Source organism: Pelodiscus sinensis, chromosome 2 (assembly GCF_049634645.1).
Source record: "Pelodiscus sinensis isolate JC-2024 chromosome 2, ASM4963464v1, whole genome shotgun sequence".
In the NCBI taxonomy this organism is placed as follows: domain Eukaryota; kingdom Metazoa; phylum Chordata; order Testudines; family Trionychidae; genus Pelodiscus; species Pelodiscus sinensis.
In genome coordinates, this window is record NC_134712.1 from 193897678 (window position 1) to 193916410 (window position 18733).

Here is an 18733-nt window from a genome sequence, read left to right on the forward strand (position 1 = left end):
ATGGAGCCATATTTACAGCTCTGCTCCACTGTGCAAACTGTATCCCTACATAAACATGCCTGTGCTTTGCAGGTACAAAAGCCAGGTGTGAGTGCTTGAAGAATCCTAGTATGTGTTCATGTATCGAGTTAAAATCTGCATCGACAAAACCTGCCAGGAGAGGAGATTTGCCTTTGACATGCACATAGGTGCTTGGACTGTTTGGCAGCACCGACAGTTTTGGAGTGGAGACATTTGGGTGCATTTATGAGCATGCAATCTGGGCCATTCACAGCGGAGCTGGGGAGTGAAGATATACCTGATACAGCAGAATTTGGCTCATCTTCATTTAGCTAATCTGCAAAGCCAATAATTCTTACAAAACAACTGGCAGTCTCTGATCCCTGATCTCATAGCCATGTGCTGTAGTGATTGGAAGAAGCCTTGTTACTTTCTCAAAATATACGCAGTGTTTATTTTTGTTCCATGAACTAGTGTATAAAACTAAACTACACCTATCTAGCATAATGTACAGAGGCTTCCCTGTGATTTTACTGTGTTTACTCACTGATGCCTAACTCCTGAAAACTCAGCTGCATGGGTAGATATCACTCATGCCAATTGGAAGTCACTGGGTTCTGTATGGATGCAGGGGTTTCTCCAAGCTGATGAATTTGCAGCATCTGTCCTAATTTACAAAGCTGGTAATCCATAGTAAACTTCCCAGTCAGTGCAAATTAGTAATGTTCTGTTGTGCTGTGTACTGAAATTCAGAAAGATCCCAAGATGAGCACAGGATAGTTCAACTTTTATTGCTGTACCATATACAAGCACACAACCTCTCTTTTGCTAATAGTAAATATCTTTTAAAAATAGATCAATAATCTTATAGATCAATAATCTTATATGATTAACACAAATGACTTGATGGGAACAGTGCAAAAATGGAACAGACAGATCATTAACAACTCCATAGAAGGGATTCTTTCACCTCATAATGCACCAAGGACATAAAACATTACCAGCAGACTTTCACCAGGTTATTCTCAGTGAGCCAGACACATTTTCATTCCTCTCTCTTTGTCTGAGGTGCTAGTTCTGCTCTCCCCACTTCCCCTTCCCATGAGGCTATAGAGTAGCATAATTCCAATGTGACTGGGGGTAGGCTGTCTGAATCTGAGACAGGGGTATGTGTTCTGTCTGCGGTTATAAGGCTTCTAGGTACTAGATAATATATATAATAAATAAAAATAATTGACAACCCATTTCCCCACACAGAGCAGGGAACAGTTACAAATTGTCTGCATTTTTTCTCCCCATCCTGATTTCTAAACCCTATAATTCTTCTCAGCACACAGCTCATCCCGATTTGCCTTAAGTGCTTTATTAAAGCTTATTTAATAGGATGCTCCATCTTTTATTCCTTAATCTTGGTCTGTTTTGTCTGCATGTTGCAGGAAAATATACATTAGGCAGTCACCAAAGTTCTCTCACTCGTAACTAAACTACATTTACTTAACGCAAGAAAAATTAATCATTTTGACTGAATTTTTTTTCAGTTGGACAAAAAGACATTTTGTTTCTTTATGTTGCTTGATGGTTAAAACTGCAGCTGTGGAAGAAAATGAGTATTATTAATACAGTATGTTGCACGATTCGCCCTAGATATTATCTTTATCTTATTTAACATCAAGTTTTAGACATTTCTAGTTTTCCTATGAGAGAGACTATTGTTGTGGAAAAGAAATGTTGAAATCAAACAACAAAACTATAAATAAAAATGAAATCTTATTATGTGCTATAAATCAAGGAAAAACACTGCTCAATGTGTCCTAGATTTTTGACACTCAAGGTGTGATCAGAGATTACATATCAGCCACAGGAGAGTGGGAAGTGAGTTAATTACAATTTTGCTCCCTTTCACAGAATGAAATGTCTCCCAGTTTGATACAGGGTATTATTTGTGCACCTTTTTTTTTTTCATTAGATCTCTGTCATGTAATTTCTACTGCTTCTATCTAACTAACCCTGAGCTTCAAAAGCATCCTGATTACAATAGTTTAATTTCGTGCTCTTCTGTGTCTGAAATTAATATAGCTACATTTAATATAAAAATACAAGCTATATTTAAATATAAGATTAAAGACAGTTTTTGGTGTGTGGCAAAATTGTGCTAACTTTTGTTGTGTATTTAGATGTTTTTTGTTTTGGAAAGAACCATAAAAGTGACCCTTCCACTCCACTACCACTTAGTCTTATTATCAAGATATGTATTCGAGTGTGTCTTAGTCAGCTTTGGCTCCTGTCGGAACACAAGGTCCAGCTGTGATAGAATTACACATCATGGCTGCTTCTAGCCCTTCTATATTAGTGCTTCTGTGGCTCTTGGTTCTAAAGCTACTAATGTTTATATTTGCCAATGAGGAGTTTGAGTTCCATTTGGGAAAAATAACCATTTATTTAAGGTGAAAAAAGGCTGCTTTCCTCTCCCCTACCTATCACTACTGAACAGAGCTAGCTGGGATGGGACAGAAAGTGTGTACCTGTAGATCACTGGCCTGGTGACCTAGGAAGAGGTACTTTGGCTGATTCCACAGAGGCATTGGATGATTTCCAACAGAGCTGTTAGGGACATGGAGATGACTCGAGGGCCAGATATGTACCTATTGTTTTTTCATGGGTACTAGAAATGTAGCTGTCGTGTGCACATCAGAAGGAATCATGAGACTAACAAAGAAACAGAAACCACCTTACAACAATTTCTATCCATCCTTTTTCCCTAATTCTTCCCTTTCAATTTTCTTATCTACTTCTGCCTTCTGAACTGATAAATCCCCTCTGCCTGTTTTTTTTTTCAGTTGCGCACTAACCTGTTCTTTTATCTCTCTAAGTATATGTTGAGAAATACAACATCACGTGTTACAGGTGATGTTACATGTCTGACAAGTGAGACAGGTCAAAATCCTGCAGTGGTTTCTTTGTTTTGCCACTGCATGAGCCTTCTGAGAAAACTGGCTGTGGCAGGAGACAGCGCATTGCTGAAATGGTTCGGCTACTGCAGCAGCCAAATGTGATTTGTGTTGTCGTGGTGCTCTTCCTGGTTGCCATAACTACTCTCAGATTTTGACATGTTTGTCACATTTCTTGATGAAACAGGAAGGCTCGCGTTGGTAATCTTAGCCCTCGGGTGCTGAATCTGAAATCTGAATCCTTCCTACACCATCAGACATTGCTTTGGGCACAAACAAGGCTTCGACATCCCTGTCTGTCCTGAGCCACGCTTTGCATGTCCTTTGTTGTTAAGTCCCAAAAGTTCTCCTGCTCATGGTACTGTGTGATAGAGGGCTTTTTTTCTCCCTTTGCATGATCCTCCAGCTGCCCAATGGCATGCCTGCCACAGCAAATGCACTGGTTTCATTCTTTATGTAACTCCTGGATGCTACCATCTTCTTTTCTGGATAACTCTGGAGATAAGGAGCTGTTGAGCTCTCTGACAAATCTCAGATTATATAAGAAATTCATTCCAAAGTACCTCGTATTTTCCCGAGGTACTCGCTTTCAAAGGCACTTGGACATTTGTCTGTAACTTTCATAGATTTTCCTCAGGCCCTGAGCTATTTTAAAAACTGTAAAGAGGAAAAAGTCAGTTTTGGCCGCTTGTGTTGTGAGTGGAGTGTGGGAGGACAAAGAGGATGAGGTTGGTGGTAGGGATGTTAAATTTAGATTAATTAACTAATCGAATGGTTGATGGGATTTCCATTGACTATTCAATTAGTCATTAAGAGTACCTCCCCCACTGGCTCCATGCTCCCTGCAGCACCTGAGCCTTTGAAATGTACAAGACCACACTGGGGCTCTTGTATATTTCAAAAGCAGAATTGCAGAAGAACCAGTGCGAGCGAAGACTGCTTCAGTCCCCGCTTGCACCATTTCCCGCTAGGCCTCTACCTCCCCTGCCCTTTGCAGAGATGGTGCTGAGGGGGAACCGACATTTAAGCTGGCTCCCCCCAGCACAAGCTCCTGCTCTCCCCTTCCTGCTTTTCTCTGATAGAGGCAGCAAGCGGGGCCGGGAGTGACTAGTCGCATCATTAGTCGACTAATCACTTACATCCCTAGTTCGTGGAGTCTCTGATTTGCGTGACTGGGAGGCTCTATAAACATGACATTTTTGCCATCGTGGTAGACTCAAAGAAGTTCTGATAAGCTTCAAAGGAAATGTGTCAGTGACTAAATTAGAATTTATCTTTTCTCTTGAAGACTATCTTCTTCCTTTCCTGTACCTTCCTGTTGTATTATATAAAGTGATGCTGCCTTGCAAATATGCCTTACCTCTGTTACTAGGTATATCATTGTGAGACTCTGACAGCTTTGGTGAAAAAACAAAGCAAGGTTAAAACAAGGTCTGTTCATATAAATATTTTAGGACAGATTTTCAAATCATAGATTCCCTTTCAAGGGGCACAACTTTGTTCCTTCAGTTAGTTGCATATATAGTTTAGATCATGTAAGTGATTAATTGCCCAAATACTCCTTTCAGTCATATAGACCTCTAAGGGTATGTCTACACAGCAGCATTATATTGGAATAACTAACATTATTCTGAAATAACAACTAGCGCGTCTACTGTGTAGAAAGCGCCAAAAGCCGAATTAAACTATTTTGACTTCAGCTATGCAATTGACATAGCTGAAGTTGCGTAGCTTAATTCGACTTTTGCCCTGCTGTGTAGATGTGCCATAAGTGACCTAAATCATATGCACAAAAAGGAAGCCCAGGTAAGACTAAAAATCAGACCTTCTAGTTATAATACTAGAGCAGGATGTAAATTAGGTCTGTTCAAATTATTGTTATTACAATATATACAAATTTTGAATTGAACTAGTGTAGCGAAGTAGAACTTTACTGTTTGACCCTGATAATCGGGGAAACCATTGTGCTTTAACCCTATTTTGAAAATTGGCAAGAAAATGAACACACACACACACACACACACACACACACACACACACACACACGTGTCACAGTATATACTTGTGCATTCATTTTGGCAAGCATATTTTGTAGTTATGAAGTGTAATATTTGTAGTGGCAAGTGTATTAGCATTTTATGATAAGTCAACAAGACTGGTGACACTGAAGAGTAGATGTGCAATAGATTATTTTGTACAACTAGTGAAGTTTAGGTAATTGGACACCTTCCTTTATCAGTTTTTACTGATACTACCGCTTGTTCCTTTTGAGAGAATTATTGGGTTTATAGATTAGCAGAGGGTGCATTGGCAAGAGGCTATTGTACAGTATCTCTGATTGAAGCTAGACTCTTACAGTGAAAGGTAACATTTTGGTCTCGCCCACATATTTCCTGATTCAGAATAACGAATAGGCAATGTTTACTTGCCTGTGGTGACAAAAAGAATAAAACAAATTGTACTCGTATTTTCTTTCTGCTGCTGGATGCAAATAACATGGGTTCATTACCACCATAATGTCATTTGACTCCCCATGAAATGCTTTGAAAGTGGAGGGCCAAATTTTGCTCTCAGCTCCACTGGTGTAAAGTAGAAGTTAACTTACTTGTTTTCAACAGAGTTGCTCATTACACCAGCATCGTCAAAAGCAGAATCTGGATCACACAGTGTAATGCATTTTTGTGTCACATGAAATATGTTTTGTTTACAAAGATGTAATTCTTTTTTTCTATGAAGATTGCAGGAGGCCACTTGTCCAAGGGAGTTCTAATAAAACAAAATGAATTAGTCCTTTTGCTCTGATTCATCAGCTGTCACATGTATGATTAGTAGCCCAAAAAGAAATTACATATTTGCATTGCTTAAACAAATGTATGTAATTGTTCAGCAAGAACTGTAGAATGGTCCTACATGCATTGTGTTTTCAAATATTTTTTTCCTGCTTTGCTTAACTTGCAAAAAGTAGCCAACTTTGTAAAGAAACAACAGAAAACACCCCTTTAAAAAAGCCATTTGTCACACATCGAGTGATAATCCTAACAGTTGATTTTTTTATTCCCCAGGGAGTTGAAGTGCAGACAGATTATATTCCACTGTTGAACTCTCTTGCAGTGTATGGTTGGCAGTTGACTTGCGTGCTCCCTACTCCAATTGTAAAGACAAACAGGTACTGTGGGTACTGCATTTTGGTTAAGAAAGTCTTTGTATAAGCATGATAGTTTGAGCTAACAGTTCATCTTCCTAGCATATAGACTTCTGCATATGTGTATTGCAGCTGCCACTAGGCCAATCTGATCGCTTCTGTCTCCCCCTCAGCTCTGCCACAAATCTTGCTGAGGAGGAAGAGGGTTTGGGGTTTGAATGCTGCTAGACTTGTGTGTGGTGTATTGGGTCAGAGGCGTACATTCTTAGCTCCATTTTTAAAAAATGGTGTTGCTTAATGGTAGAAGGCTTTCATATTGACTTTCATCAGTGGCCATCAGAACAGTGTGTGATGTTACGCATCATTTGCTGCAGTAGCTAGCAAAAGGGGGTAAAATAATACTATTGTATCTTTCAGTTGGAATTTCCTTTGCTGGTGTTTGGTCATTTTTTGATCTACTTTTGCCTCATAACTATATTAATAGCAGTGTGCATAATTTTAAAGCATGTTTAATGGAAGCTGGCTAAAAATAGTCATGTGACAGCATCTGATCATTACTACTTGCATGTTCCAGAACAGCTTTTCAAATAGGTGACTTCATCAGTCACGAATAAAAAAACTCAATATGCCAAGTTGTTGTTCATTAATGGACCAACATTGTGCTCAGTGGTGTATGAGACACAGATGAAGACAATTCCTGCTCTTGAATGCTCACAGTCTATAAAGATCAAAGATGCAAGGAAAACTAGTGGAAGGACTTATTCTAATCTAATGCTTTTCATACACTTTTCAATAAACCAGTGGATGAAAAATCACAAATAAAGATTTTTAAACCCTTTTTGCAATATTGTGCTTTGTCCTGTCTTCCTTCTACTCCTTTCTGTGAACCATTTTATAATTACCTCCATAAAAATGCTTCAGATTGGTCATTAGTGCTGATTAACGCACAGTCTGAGTGATGGAGGCATTTAGCTTTGCCTTGTGCTTCACTACACACTCGAGCTGTGGATTAATCAGTGCTAGAACTATAGGAGGACTCGTCATCTCTTATTGTTTGGCTAGGAAAAGCACACTGCAATCTGTAATTGACATGGTAGTGCACATAGAGATTATAGTGTATGTCACATAGACTTTTTTTTTTTTTACAAAAACTTTTTCTGTGCTGATATTTGAATTCTAAAACATTTAGCAGAAAAAAATGCAGTGATTGAACTGGGATTTGAAGTGCATCACATTAACATGAGGCTGATGGTACCCAACAACATCATTCTGCCCATACACACTTGAGACAATCGATTTTTAGGCCATTTTTGCCTAGTTTAAGTAAATGAATGAGATGTGTCTTGAATTTTGAATCCTATTTTGTATGAGCTTGATTCAATTTCAGGATTATGTTTTACAGGGAGGGGAATTTAGCCACTAAGCAGATTGTCTTTCTTCAGAGACCCTCTCTACCCCAGAAAGCAAAGAAGAAAGAATCTAAGGTAAATGACCTTAAATTCCTGTGTATGTTTATCTTGGCAAGACTCTAATATTCTGATTGAATCTCCACAAAAGTTTCAACATTTCTAATGACTTAGAAGGTTCGCTGAATATTATCAAAACACATTAAAACTATGATGTGGACTATTAAACCAAAGAAATAGCAACACTCGAAATGAAAGTTGCTTTCCTTTACTCTTCCTTGCATTGGAGGGAACTAGAGATTATTTGGTATAGTCAAAACAAAAACACAGCCAGGAATTGGACTGGGACTTTGGAATAGGATGTAGGAGACACAGACTCAATTCCTGGCTCTGCCACAGACTCCATGTGTGATCTTGAGCAAGTCACTTAATCTCTCTCAATGTTTGTTCATGATTTCTAAGATGGGGACAGCAATATTTTCTTTCTTTAGCCCTTTGTATTCCTTCTCTGTTTAGATTATAAACTCTTTGGTGTAGAGGAGAGTCTCTTGCTATCTTTTTGGATGTTCTACTACAGTTGAGTCTTAATCTCAATTGGAGCTTCTAGGTTCTTCTGTAATATGAATAAATACTAATATATGAAAGAGGAAGAATTTCACTAACTTATAAAAAGGAACCAAATCAAGCTAGAGTTAAAGGACCATACAGCTGACAACTGAAGTGGTGTGGAGAGGGTGAATAAAGAAAAGTTATTCATTACTTCCCATAATATAAGGACTAGAGGACACCAAATGAAATTAATGGGTGGCAGGTTTAAAACTAATAAGCGAAAGTTCGTCTTCACACAGCACATTGTCAACCTGTGGAACTCCTTGCCAGAGGAGGCTGTGAAGGCTAGAACTATAACAGAGTTTAAAGAGAAGCTAGATAAATTCATGGAGGTTAGGTCCATAAAAGGCTATTACCCAGGGGGTAGGAATGGTGTCCCTGGCCTCTGTTTGTCAGACGCTGGAGATGGATGGCACGAGACAAATGGCTTGGTCATTGTCTTTGGTCCACCCCCTCCGGGGCACTTGGTGCTGGCCACTGTCAGCAGACAGGTTACTGGGATAGATGGACCTTTGGTCTGACCCAGTACGGCCGTTCTTATATTCTTATGTAATTATCAGTGTATCTTCATTTTATTCCCATTTCCCTGAAGTATTTTATTTCCCTTTATTAAATGAGCAGCGTGCAAAAACCCTGGCCCAAACATGCCATATTTTAAAAAATAGGAGGAAACACAGAGATTTGTACAAGGTAAAAAATGGAAAATTGCTGACCTACAGGTTTCGTTCACATTTGTTTCACCTTTTCCATCCTGCATGCAAGGGCACCATACAAGTGAAGCATGAAAATGAAACACAACCCATCTAGTGAAAGCAAGCCATCAGAGGACAAAGGGGCTACTAGGGATAGATGACTACATAGGATGACACCTTGGGACCATTTAGAAGCTCAACTTAGTGCAAAATGTTGAACCCACTTCTTAAGTTGATTTGGTCAGTAGAGCTGGCCAATCCCCAAGATTTCCATTTCACAGGAAGTTTTGTAGTTTTAAAATTGTGTTCCATTCCAAATGGGAATGAATTCAGATTGGTTTTTATTTCCCATAAACCAGAAATCCTTCCCCAGAAAATGACGCATGGAGTTTCCCAAGTGAAATCTGCTCCCCAGTTCCAGATAGCTGAGGAGAATGAATGCTGGCATGGTGTCCTTTATTTTGGAATTCACTTCTAGTACTTGATCAGCCAGAGACCACATTTATTACTCTTCTAGGCATACCGCAAAGCCTTTCTTTTTCAGACTATTTAGGAGGAGCAGGGCTGAGGGTCAAGGTGTTTATCATCATGAGCAGTGCTTTTGTTTGCTTTGTGTGTTTTTAATTAAGAGGATGGGCAAATATAATAAATGTTAGTGTAAATTCAAATAGATACATCCATAACTAATGAGTTGACGGTAGTGACAGCTGCAAACCAAGAAGTCTGACTGAAAAGATTATTTTTATTTATAGCATTGAAAAGGTTCATTCAAATTTTATAAATCTCAATTGATAAGAGATTATTTACACGCAGGAAGTTTGAAATAATGTTGTACAAAAATACAAGTAATAAAAGATGAAGGTATCAAGTCAAAGGTTCAAGAAAAATATGGGAGAGATAGTCATCCAAATTCATACTAGTTCTATAAAAAGCTGTCATTGTTATTCTGCTGTTGGTAATTGCCTGACATAAACCACCTTACATTTGATTTAGCAGCTAAGCGTTCTGCACAGAATAAAGCAAAGGCTCTAAAATCTGATAGCTTCATTTAATTTTTTGTTATAATATGTCTAAAACTTTTTGTAGGTAAAAATATGAAGGGGTAAAATATGTGTTGCTGATAAGATTAAAATGAAACTGTGGTGGTGGAAACCAAATCCTTCATATGAACTAGTCAGGTGTTGTGCAGTTCATCCAGATGAATAGAAAGAAAATGTACAAGTAATTATAAAAACTGTTGTAAGACACAGATAAGTCTCTCTCTCATTGCCCCCATCACAGGCTGCAGATTTAATCTCATTACTCATAATATTTATCTTTTATGGTTCATTTCAGCAGAAAATAGGTTGGATGGACATTGAACCCTGTAAAGAATGGCCTTAGTTCAGAATAAACATTTTAACATTTTGGGCCTGATATGTAGCCTTTAGTCAGGGAAAGCTCTAAATGATTTAAATGGGAATTGTGGGAGCTCAGCACCTCTGATAATCAGGACACTTTGTTTCAAATGTTTAAATTTGGGCATTCGAGTTAAAAAATTGTGGTGTTCTCTTTAATATATTTATGTATGCAAGATAAGTTTGATGAAAGACTTTATCTAGTTTTAATAAAAGAATATAGGGTAAATCCAGCTACTGATAGGAGATTTTGTGCTTCATCAGAACTTGGGCTGCTGGAGCATTACTTCAGTATCATGAAGCCAGGATCTCTGGAAGGCCCCTGTATGCTTTCAAGCAATTGCATGTGCAGTTAATTGTGGGCATAACATATGGGATATACACAGCTGCCTTATTTGTGAACAAAATATGATCACAAACAGCAGACTTTCTGCTCACAGTAATTTGTGGGCTTAAAACTGTAAGTGTAGAATGGAAAGCTGGTTTTCAACATTTGATTTGGAAAAGTTTTCTTCTAAGATATGGTTTTGGGTGGTCCTCTTGTAACAGGAGTAGATTGCTAAGAAAGGCAAAAAAATTGTCAGTGTGAGCTGTCCTCTTGGTGGTCTCTGGCATAGAATTTTAGTACTGGGGAAATTATTTCTGTACTGCAGCAAAACAGTTGTATGAAAGTGCTAAGGTCCATAGTCTCCCCTATTTTATGCAGTATGGGTGCCAGAAGAACTGCAAATGTGTGGGGCAAAGTACCCCTCACCAGCCCAACCTTCCCAGAGCCCTTGAGGGAGCCCACCCCCAACAGCCTGACACTACGGAAGCTCTCCACGCCACACTGGCCTCACCTTCCTAGACTCCCTCCCTTCTCCCTGGACTTCTTATTTTGCCCTTCTTGCTGCTGAGCCTTCAGGTGATGGTCCATCCACTTCCTGGTTCTGCCAGTACCCAATAGCGACTGCTGCATTTTTTACAGCCGGCAGGTGAGGGCATGCAGCACGATGCAGAACAGGAGCTAGGTGTGGGCAAATTGGTGAGACAATTTGTTTAAATGGTTAAGTAACTAACCTCTTGAAAGTTTAGGCTGACTTTTCTTGGGAAGGTTGATTTCTCCTTCAGGGATGAGGCAGATAAATCCTTTGCCCTCAGACTAATTTTCAGACATTATAAACACGTTACACCAATTAGGGGTAAGGAAGGGATTCTCTCCTCCCTATTTTTTTTCATAGTTCTGAAGCATCAGGGATAGTCACAGCTGAAGATGCAACACTGGATGGAGTTGGCCAGTGAGTGCTCGTAGGTACTTTGTTTGTTGGTTCTTGCTCACATGCTCTGGAGCTAGCTGAGCACCATGTAAGTGGGGGCAGGAAGTAATTTTGATCTGATTAATACATTCTAAGGCTAGAAGGGATCATTATGATTATCTAGTTTGTTCTTGCACCATCCACAGAACTTCCCCAAACTAATTGTTAGAACAACCAGTCTTGATTTAAAACATTGACAGTGATGGTGAATCCACCACAACCCCTTGGTACATTGTTCCAATGGTTAATTACACTCACCATTAAAAATATACACTTTATTTCCAGTCTGAATGTGTCTAGCTCCATCTTTCATCCACTGGATTGCATTATGCCTGTCTCTGCTCAACAACTGAGCCTACTATTAAATACTTGTTCCCTATTTACGTACTTATAGGCTATAATCAAGTCACCTCTTCTTTTTAGACCGAGCTCCTTGAGGCTATCACTATAAGGCATTTTTTCTAATAATTTAATCATTTTTGCTGGGTTGTTTTGTAACCCACTCCAATTTATTAACATCCTTCTTGAATCGTGGGCATTTATAGTAGACACACTACTTCTGCAGTGGGTGCATGAGTATCAAATACAGAGGTAAAATAACGTCTCTACTCCTACTCATGATTCCCCAGTTTAGGTATCCCAGGATCACATTAGCTCTTTTGGCTGAGTGTCACTCTGGGGACTCATGTTCAGCTGCTAATCCAATAGTTTTTGGGGGGTCCTCTTCCTTTGCAGCATGTGGTCCCAAGTTGCCTGCCAGGTTCATCTGGGTACTTCTCAATTAATTTCCTGCCATTCCAAGGCCTTGGTACACGTTGGACCCTCCTGTTCTTTGCCTGTGGTACACAGTAGCCACCTGAGGGCTATAACCTTGATCTAATTTCAGTTGCGGGGTTCAGTGGTGCCAGTAGTAAGTAAGTGGTGATGGTGACCTGTGATATTTTGGAGGTCAGACTAGATAATTTGATGGTCCCTTCTGATCTTAATTGTATGACTATTGCATCAACATTTCAGGAAACCTGAATTACTTCTATTACAAGTCAAAATATAGCCTTCAGCAATAGGCAACATAGATCATCCAAATGCGGAGGGGGAGTGTCATAAGGAGCCCTGTTGTAGGAGTGTGGTCTTGTGCTTTCTTCCGTGGAAACTTTTGTACAATCAGCTCAGGATGCTTTGCTACTTGCGCTGCTTATCATTTAGTCTTTTAAATGCTCAATGTTTAAAACATTATACTGTAAAATCACTTCTGGATTCTACACTGCATATATGGCTGAGCAGAAACAGATCAGATTGTACATTTGGAATTTTTAATTTACAGATTGACTTGGAAAAGTTTCTGAAGGTTTCAGAATGTTGGTTTAATCTTGCAAATGCTGGTCCTGTGGGAACTGTGGGCTTCTGAAAACAAAAACTCTTTAGAGCTATTTTGTGGCATACTCCAAACAGTACCTAAGACTGGATTATGATACTTTTCTGTATGAGAGAGAATATTTGAGTAATATTCTTATAAAACTGTTTGCACAGTTTTTCCACGTTTTGGTTTTATATGAATGTGTACGTAATGCTTGTTTTATACATATCTGAAGACAAAGGATAAATAGTCATAAATGAAACAGTGGAATTCCACCTTAAAAGCTGAATTTCTAAATGTTCGGAGTTGATGTCTTCACACACTTGGTGAATGTGTGTGTTTTGTGTTATCAGTCAGGCTTTGTTACTACTGCCACTAACTTTTTGAAAAACTGGAATATTATTTCAGGCTTTCTTCCTCTGTTTGTCAACATTAGCACAGCTTTCCTTTTTTTTTTTTTCTTTCAGCAGAGTTTGGAATGTTTGCCAGGATGTTGTGGGTTATTACCTCAGCACTGAAATATCCTTCATCAAGAGACTTAGTAGGCATACAAAGCAGTAGAGAATGATAACTAACAAAAATTTTGTAAGTTTCAGGAGGTAGCCGAGTTAGTTTGTACAGGATAACTTAAAAAATAACAAATGGTCTGGTAGCACTTTATAGACTTTCAAAACATGAAGATGGTATCATGAGCTTTCATGGGTACAGCCCACTTCTTCAGATGACCAGAGTTTTGAGTTTAGGATGTGAAGACCCAATAAACATGTAACAATTTTAAGTAGTCTGGTTTACACATACACATATATATTTTGAGGTTGGATCCTTTGAGCAAATCAACCTTAGAACTGAAGTTAAATATTATTTCAGAAAGCAAACTTCTACTTGAGTTTTTATTTATGTTTAAAGTGACCTTTATCTTCCCAATCTTTTATTTATAGTTTCACTGGAGGTTCTCCAAAGAAGAGATGCACAACAAACAAACAAAGAAATCTATCAAGGCTAAACTAAGTTCGAGGGAGAAACAAGCAGCAGGAGAAAAACAGGAGTGTGAAGTTATAGAGAACACAAGAAATTTAGAAGTACAATTGTCAACAATTGAAAATGTTGGGAATTGCAAACCAGTCTTGAATGAACATCTAGATGGTGTCACAGACGAGACATCTGAGATACATGGGGACAAAGAAACATCTATTCATGACAATGAGGAATCAGAAGAAAAAGGGCAACCAAGTCATGACACTGATCAAAATGAAGTGGAAGTGTGTTTGAATCACAATGCTACATTGAACAACTGTGAGGATAAGATAACACATGAAGGAAGCTGTGTTCTAATAACTGACAGTTGTGGTGGGGACTATGGGGCAGGATCCATGGATGTTTCCTGTGATTAGTCACCTTCATCTCAAGATTACTGAAAGAGATGCAGATTTTTTTGTCAAACTAAAGAATAAGTTTTGCTAAATTGTATTAAGCAACAAAGTTAGCGAGGACAATTTTTAATTTGGCTTTATACATGCCCTATACGATTTTATTATCTCCAATGAACATACACACGCATTTTCAAATTCCAACTAACTGTTAGGTCCACTTTTCCTCCCACATAAGTTAATGGCAAGATTTTCTTTGGCTTTACTGAAAATGGAACTGGCTGTACTATTCCTTAGTTTCTAAAGGTACAGATGAAATGTGTTGTGATAACCAAGCAAGGAGTGAAAATAGAGTCATGCTTATTCTGTCACTCAAGAAAAACCACTTGTATTTAAACAACTCAGTGCTGGCTTAACAAAAACAGGTTTGTATCCAATATTTCATATTAGTTTAGGAGAAGCACTGTTGGTCACATGTATTATATAATAATTTTATCAAAGTATCATTGCTGAAACAGTTATTTTGTCATTGTTTTGTGTTGTTGAGAAAGTGGTGTTCGGGCTGGAATTGGGAAGTTTGATAAAGTGGCTGTAGCTGTATTTATCTTCCGTAATATAACTAGTCTTGACTTTAGTTATTGCTTTACAGATCTGCAAGAGTTAAGTAAACCATGAATATTGTAGGCACGTGAGGGGAACCTGATAGGGAAACAAACCTCTTGATGAATTTGTGTTGTGTGTTAAGCAGATGGTTCTAACAGAATGACCGTGATTTCCATTCTCTTATTTTGGTGTACTGGATTTTTAGGTTGCTAATCAGCCCTTTGGCAATACTTGGTGGGGTATCAAGAAAATGAAAACTGCATGTAAAGTGTAACTCATTAATTGTACATATACATATAACACTGGATACACTTGCCATCTGCTAGCACTGCTATTATGTGAGTTTTTATCATTTATCAACTGGAGTAGTATGTTTCACAGGGAAAAAAATTAACCAAATAGCTAGCAGGCAAATATCAGTGAAAGCTGCTGAATGACACTGAAGAATATAACCTAATGACTAAAACCTTTCTTCTACAACAGGTAACCATGTTTTTCAGCTGACATACAAACTTTATGATGTAAAATGGTCAGCATTTTCATGTTTGGAGGTATATTAAAATCTTTAAAGTAAAATATATGTGTAACAGGTTTTTTGGATCATATTTGAATCTACTCTTAAAAATTGCAGTCTGCTTAAACTATAACTTGTAGTAGTTTCTCTTTTCTTAATAAGCAATCCCCCTAAAGTTCTGGTTCACAGTTAAGCATTCCTGTATGGTGTTTTTAAAAATACCTTCTACTTTTCGTTTTCTGTAAACAAACTAATTCAATAAACAACAAAGTTTTTTGACATCTTAAATGACTGCTTCTTGGAGCAAGAATACCTGGAACCCACAAGAGTGGAGGCAATTCTTAATTTAGTCCTAAGTGACGCACAGAATCTGGTCCAAGAGGATAAAGCTGACCGTAGCTAAACTGCTTGGTGATAGTGGCCATAACATAATAAAATGTAGTATCCCTGGGAGGCACCAAATCAGCCCACCATAGTAATATTTAGTTTCATAAAGGGGAACTACACAGAAACAAGGAAGTTCGTTGAACAGACATTAAAAAGGTACTGTGCCAAAAGTGAAACCACTACAAGCTGCACAGAAACTTTTTAAAGACACCATAATAGAATCTATATCACCATAACAGAATATGTGTATACCCCAAATTAAAAACAGTAAAATAGCAAGAAAGTGCCACCATGCCTAAACATCATAGTAAAATATGTCCCTTAAAAAGTGAAAGTTAAATCCTAGTTAGGAAAATAGAAAGGAGCATTAAACTCTGGAAAGTGAAGTATAAGTATAGAACGAGGAAGGCCAAGGAAGAACTTGAAAAACAGTGAGCCAAAGACTCAAAAGTAATAGCAAAATATTTTAAAGTACATCACAAGCAGGGAGATTGTTAAACAAACAGTGGGACCACTGGACAATCGAGATGCTAAAGAAGCCTTCAAGGAAAATAAGGCCATAGTGGAGAAACTAAATTAATTCTCTACATTGGTCTTCACAACTGAGGATGTGAGGCAGATTCCTAAACCTGAGCCATTCTTTTATAAGTGACGAATCTGAGGAATTGTCCCAGCCTGAGGTACCATTAGAGGAGGTTTTGGAACAAACTGATAGACTAATCAGTTATAAATCACCAGGAGCAGAAAGTATTACAAAGGATCACCTATATGAAATTGCAGGATTACTTAATGTAGTCCGTAACCTATCTTTTAAATCCACTTTTGTACCAAATGACTTGAGGCTAGATAATGTGATGTTAATTTTTAAAAAGGGCTTCAGAGGTGATCCCAGCAATTACAGGTTAGTAAGCCTGACTTCAGTACAGCACCAGGTAAACTGGTTCGGACTATGGTAAAGAACAAAATTGTCAGATACACAGATGAACATACTTAGTCAGAGAAAAGTCTACAAGGTTTCTGTAAATGGAAATTATGCCTCACTAATCTACTAGAATTCTTTGAGGAGGTCAACAGCCCCAGGGCTCTGCGAGACATCTCCAGGGGCTCTGTGAGGTTGACAAACTGGAAACATCGATAGGTACAACACATACAATCAGTGGACCGCTGGGGCTCCACATATATTTTTACGCATGGTAAAGGGCTCCGGAGCCCAAAAAGTTTGAGGACCGCTTGACTAGGGGTATGGAATGACTCCTCTGTGAAGAGATGAATAAGACTGGGACTTTTCATCTGGTCAAAGAGATGTCTATGGGTTTCTGGATATAACAGAGGACTATTGGCATGAAGAAAAAAGTCTGAAGGGGAGCTGTGTTAATCTATAACTTTAAAAAAGAAACTTGTAATCCTGTAGAATAGTGATAGAGATGTAGCCGTGTTAGTCTGGGGTAGCTGAAGCAAAATGCAGGACAATGTAGCACTTTAAAGACTAACAAGATGGTTTATTAGATGATGAGCTTTATCCTTTGGTATATATGGTTGTGACTACTTTCTTCCACTATTTGATCTGAGGAAGTGGGTCTGGCCCACGAAAGCTCATCATCTAATAAACCATCTTGTTAGTCTTTAAAGTGCTACATTGTCCTGCATTTTGTAATCCTGTGGCACCTTAGGGTATGTCTACACTACAAAGTTAATTCGAACTAACAGACGTTAGTTCGAATTAACTTTGATAGGCGCTACACATGTGAACCGCTAGTTCGAACTTAATTCGAACTAGCGGAGTGCTTAATTCGAACTAGGAAAACCTCATTCCACGAGGACTAACGCCTAGTTCGAATTAACTAGTTCGAACTAAGGGCTGTGTAGCCACTTAATTCGAACTAGTGGGAGGCTAGCCCTCCCCAGCGTTCCCTGGTGGCCACTCTGGCCAACACCAGGGAAACTCTTCTGCCCCCCCTTCCGGCCCCGGAGCCCTTAAAGGGGCACGGGCTGGCTACAGTGCCCGCGCCAGGTGCAAGCCTGCCAGCACCCAGCCAGCAGACCCTGCACTTGGCACGGCTCGAGCCAGCCACCCGCTGCCACCCAGCCCTCCGCCTCTTCCCGGGACCAGGCTGGCGGCTCCCGGGAGCCTGCCCAGGTCCGCAAGAGGCGAGCGACCGCCTAGTCTAGTGCAGACATCGTGGACCTCATCCACGACCTCCGCACTAGGCACTGGAAAGTGGCTGTCTAGGGCAGGATAGCTGCCAGCCTGGCCACTCAGGAGCAGGTGTGCATGAAAATCAAGGTGGTCCACTGAGACCCCCGACTCTGAGCCCTGAGCTTCGAATGGCCGTACTGGGTCAGACCGAAGGTCCATCTAGACCAGTAGCCTGTCTGCTGACAGTGGCCAACACTAGGGACCCTGGAGGGGATGGACCGAAGACAATGACCTAGCTATTTGTCTCGTGCCATCCATCTCCAGCCTTCCACAAACAGAGGCCAGGGACACCATTTCTACCCCCTGGCTAATACCACTCTATGGACCCAACCTCCATCACTTTATCTCACTTCTCTTTAAACTCTGTTATAGTTCTAGCCTTCACAGCCTCCTGCAACAAGGAGTTCCACAGGTTGACTATTTGCTTTGTGAAGAAGAACTTTCTGTTGTTAGTTTGAAGCCTGCTACCCATTCATTTCATTTGGTGTCCTTTAGTCCTTATATTATGGGAACTAATGAAGAACTTTTCTTTATGCACCCTCTCCACACCACTCATGCTTTTATAGACCTCTATCATATCCCCGCTCAGTCTCTTTTCTAAGCTGAGAAGTCCCAGTCTCTTTAGCCTCTCTTCATATGGGACCTGTTCCAAACCCCTGATCATTTTAGTTGCCCTCCCCTCTCCCACCCTTTCTCGTCCCCCTCCCATCTCCTTTTCCCAGTCTCCCTGAGTTTTGTTCAATAAAGAGAGTTTCTATTTTTAAACACACGTGTCCTTTATTTTGTACATCAGGAAGGGGGGCTAGGGAGGGGTAAGTGGAA

General features: G+C 39.4%; 2 protein-coding genes across 6 annotated transcripts in view; one reads left to right on the forward strand and one right to left on the reverse strand.

The window, feature by feature from the left end:
- The window catches only part of RFTN1 (raftlin, lipid raft linker 1), a 120045-nt gene extending 102874 nt beyond the window's left edge, over positions 1-17171 (forward strand). For 2 of the 3 annotated variants that reach the window (XM_006133255.4, XM_075922109.1), the window contains exons 8-10: positions 6011-6114; positions 7493-7574; positions 13782-17170. In XM_006133255.4, the coding sequence (XP_006133317.1) occupies positions 6011-6114; positions 7493-7574; positions 13782-14234 (639 nt within the window). In that variant the 3' untranslated portion in view covers positions 14235-17170. Of the gene's footprint in view, positions 1-6010; positions 6115-7492; positions 7575-13781 lie in introns of all 3 variants that reach the window. The other variant, XM_014578660.3, reaches the window with a different exon arrangement.
- Positions 1-18733, reverse strand: part of OXNAD1 (oxidoreductase NAD binding domain containing 1) — a 98964-nt gene that overhangs the window by 39175 nt on the left and 41056 nt on the right. Inside the window, exons 7-8 of one of the 3 annotated variants that reach the window (XM_075922110.1) lie at positions 5554-5714; positions 1340-1591 (exon numbers count right to left, since the gene is read on the reverse strand). The exons of 1 other annotated variant lie outside the window; for it this stretch is intronic. In XM_075922110.1, the coding sequence (XP_075778225.1) occupies positions 1564-1591; positions 5554-5714 (189 nt within the window). In that variant the 3' untranslated portion in view covers positions 1340-1563. Of the gene's footprint in view, positions 1-1339; positions 1592-5553; positions 5715-18733 lie in introns of those variants that run through there. One more of the 3 variants, XM_075922118.1, reaches the window with a different exon arrangement.